At 45.9% G+C, this 2,517-nt stretch overlaps 1 protein-coding gene across 1 annotated transcript; it reads right to left on the reverse strand.

Annotated features, from left to right (window-relative positions):
* Nucleotides 1-312: 312 nt before the first annotated feature.
* LOC144278390 (olfactory receptor 52P1-like) lies at nt 313-1,242 on the reverse strand. The gene has a single exon (XM_077839649.1). It carries the CDS (start codon nt 1,240-1,242, stop codon nt 313-315), a length of 930 nt encoding a protein of 309 aa, XP_077695775.1.
* Between the last annotated feature and the right edge of the window lie 1,275 nt (nt 1,243-2,517).

Genomic DNA, 2,517 nt, shown 5'->3' on the forward strand with positions numbered 1-2,517 from the left:
CTGCAGTCTCTCTTGGTGATCTGGAAGTAACAGACAGGATGAGTGAAAGGTGTGGGGGGGGGGGAGTCCGGGCTGATGGGTGATGCTGAAAGTGGTCAGGTGATGGTGAGATCAAGGGAGATCAGCCATCAAGAGATCAGTGCTTGATGATGGAGTGATAAAACATTAGATGAGACAAACTTCTCAGACTGTGAAATCCCACAGCGCTGAGCTCAGCGAAACTAGGAGAGAGCACCTGTGATTAACAAGGAGATATCCTTTCCCCTCTAGTCACACAGGTCTAAAGTCAATAGTCCCCAGTGATCACATTCTTCAGGCATATTTGAACACTTTGTCACGAAGCTCTTTGGTTTTGACCCCATAAATGATAGGGTTGAGCATGGGGGGGACAAGTAGATAGAGGTTGGCCAAGATGATGTGAACATGGGGAGAGAAGCCCTGACTGAATCGGTGTGTCAGACTGGAGAAGAGGAAGGGAGTATAAGATGTCAGCATCACACACATGTGGGCTGTGCAGGTATTGAGGGCTTTCTGGTGGGCTTTCTTGCAGGATATTCGGAGGATGGCCCTGATGATCAAACCATAGGACAGGGCAATGAGTGTCAGGTCTAACCCAATGATTACAAAGGCCATCACCAAGCCATAAGTCCTGTTGATTGTGATGTCCCCACATGACATCTTCACCACAGCCATGTGCTCGCAGTACGTGTGGGGGATAATGTGGCTGGCACAGAATGGCTGCCTGCTCAGGAGCAGGGGTAGGGGCAGAATGATGAGAACAGCTCTTGTCAAACCCACGAGCCCTAGCTTAGCTATTTCAACACTGGTGAAGATCGTGGCATATCTCAGAGGGTTACATATGGCAACGTAGCGATCGAAGGCCATTGTCACGAGGACAGCTGACTGCATAGTAGAAACTGTGTGAAGGAAGAACATCTGGGTGAGGCAGCCACCCACAGTAATGCCTTTCAAATTGAACCAAAATATGCACAGTGCTTTCGGCATGACGGAGGTACACATGCTGATGTCTGTGAGCGCCAGCATGCAGAGCAGCAGGTACATCGGCTTGTGCAGGGTCTGCTCTTTCCATACAACAAAGAGAACTATGAAATTTCCCAAGAGTCCAATAATGTAGAACATGGAGAAAGGGATGGAAATCCAGAGATGGGCAGGTTCCAGGCCAGGGATGCCTGTAAGGATGAATGTTGAAGAGTCAGAGGGGGTCAGGTTGAAAACTTCCATGAGATGTTCAATGCATCGATTGGGCTCAGAAAAGCTTAAAGTGCCTGTGAAGAAAGAGAAGCACAGTAAGAGGATTACAGACTTTAGAACAAATAGCACAGCAAATATTTTATAGTTATTACCAAGCTACAAGGGGGGTGAACAGTGATATGGTAACATCTGCAGATGGCACCAGAATACTTAGGTCACAGCCAAGTGCAGAGAAGTCCTCAGAGGGAGCCAAACGAAGTGTAAGTAACTGCAACTTTTGTGCCCTTTGGAGGGAAAACTTGAACTCCTCAAACACCTTACCGAGTTCTGATTGAACAGTATGACCTCAAAACAAAAATCTGGGTGTCATGGTACACAGCTCTGTGAAACCCTTTTCAGAACACAAGCACAGACAGAAACTAAGCAAAACACTGGGATCCAGGAGGAGTGGGATGGGACAGCATACAGAAAATACAATGCCATGAGATCAGTCAGCCAACGTTTCACCCTCCTCTGGACTCCTCTGTGTAGTACTGGGCTGTGTAGTACTTCTCACACCGGATATTGCAGAACTAGAGGAGTTCAGGGAAGGCCAATGAGAATGATCAATGGCCCGGGGAAACTCTACTATGGAGAGAAGTTGAAAAGCCTGGGATCATTACCTTTACACACTACAGGAATAAGAGGAGACATGAGAAAAGCCTAGAAAACACTGACTGGTAGAGAGTAGGTCAAGAATCTGTTTTCCCTTTCTCATAATACAAGATCAAGAGAACATTCAATTAACTTGAAATGTAGCAAATTCAAAAGTGATTAAAAAAGAATACTTTCCTTAGTTTATGCCTAATGAGGAATTCCTTTCCGAAAGTAGTTGTCGCCATGGGCTAAGCAAGAATCAGGAAGCGTTTGGACATTTACAGAGGTAGTGAGACGATCCAGTTACTATTCTTACAGATAAATAAACATTATGGAAAGCCCTTATGCCCATATGTTTCAGGGCACAAGTCAATCTCTAGTTGTTAGCCATTAGGGTGACACTGTCAGGACCATTAGGTCATCCCCCCATCCACCTACTGCTGTTTCCTTACACCTTCTTCTGCAGCTCCTGGGGCTGTCACTGTCAGAGAGAGGACACTGGACTAGATAGAAAATACGTCTGATCCATGCTCAAATTTGTATCTTGTAAAGGAACCAAGTTTCCCCACGGAACGTTCTGCCAAGACTATAACATGGTTAAAAAAAAGAACTAGATAAGTGCATGGAGGATAGGTCCATCAAGCACTATTAGTCAGGATGGGCAGGGAT

The sequence above is a fragment of the Eretmochelys imbricata genome, chromosome 1 (genome assembly GCF_965152235.1).
Source record: "Eretmochelys imbricata isolate rEreImb1 chromosome 1, rEreImb1.hap1, whole genome shotgun sequence".
NCBI lineage: Eukaryota > Metazoa > Chordata > Testudines > Cheloniidae > Eretmochelys > Eretmochelys imbricata.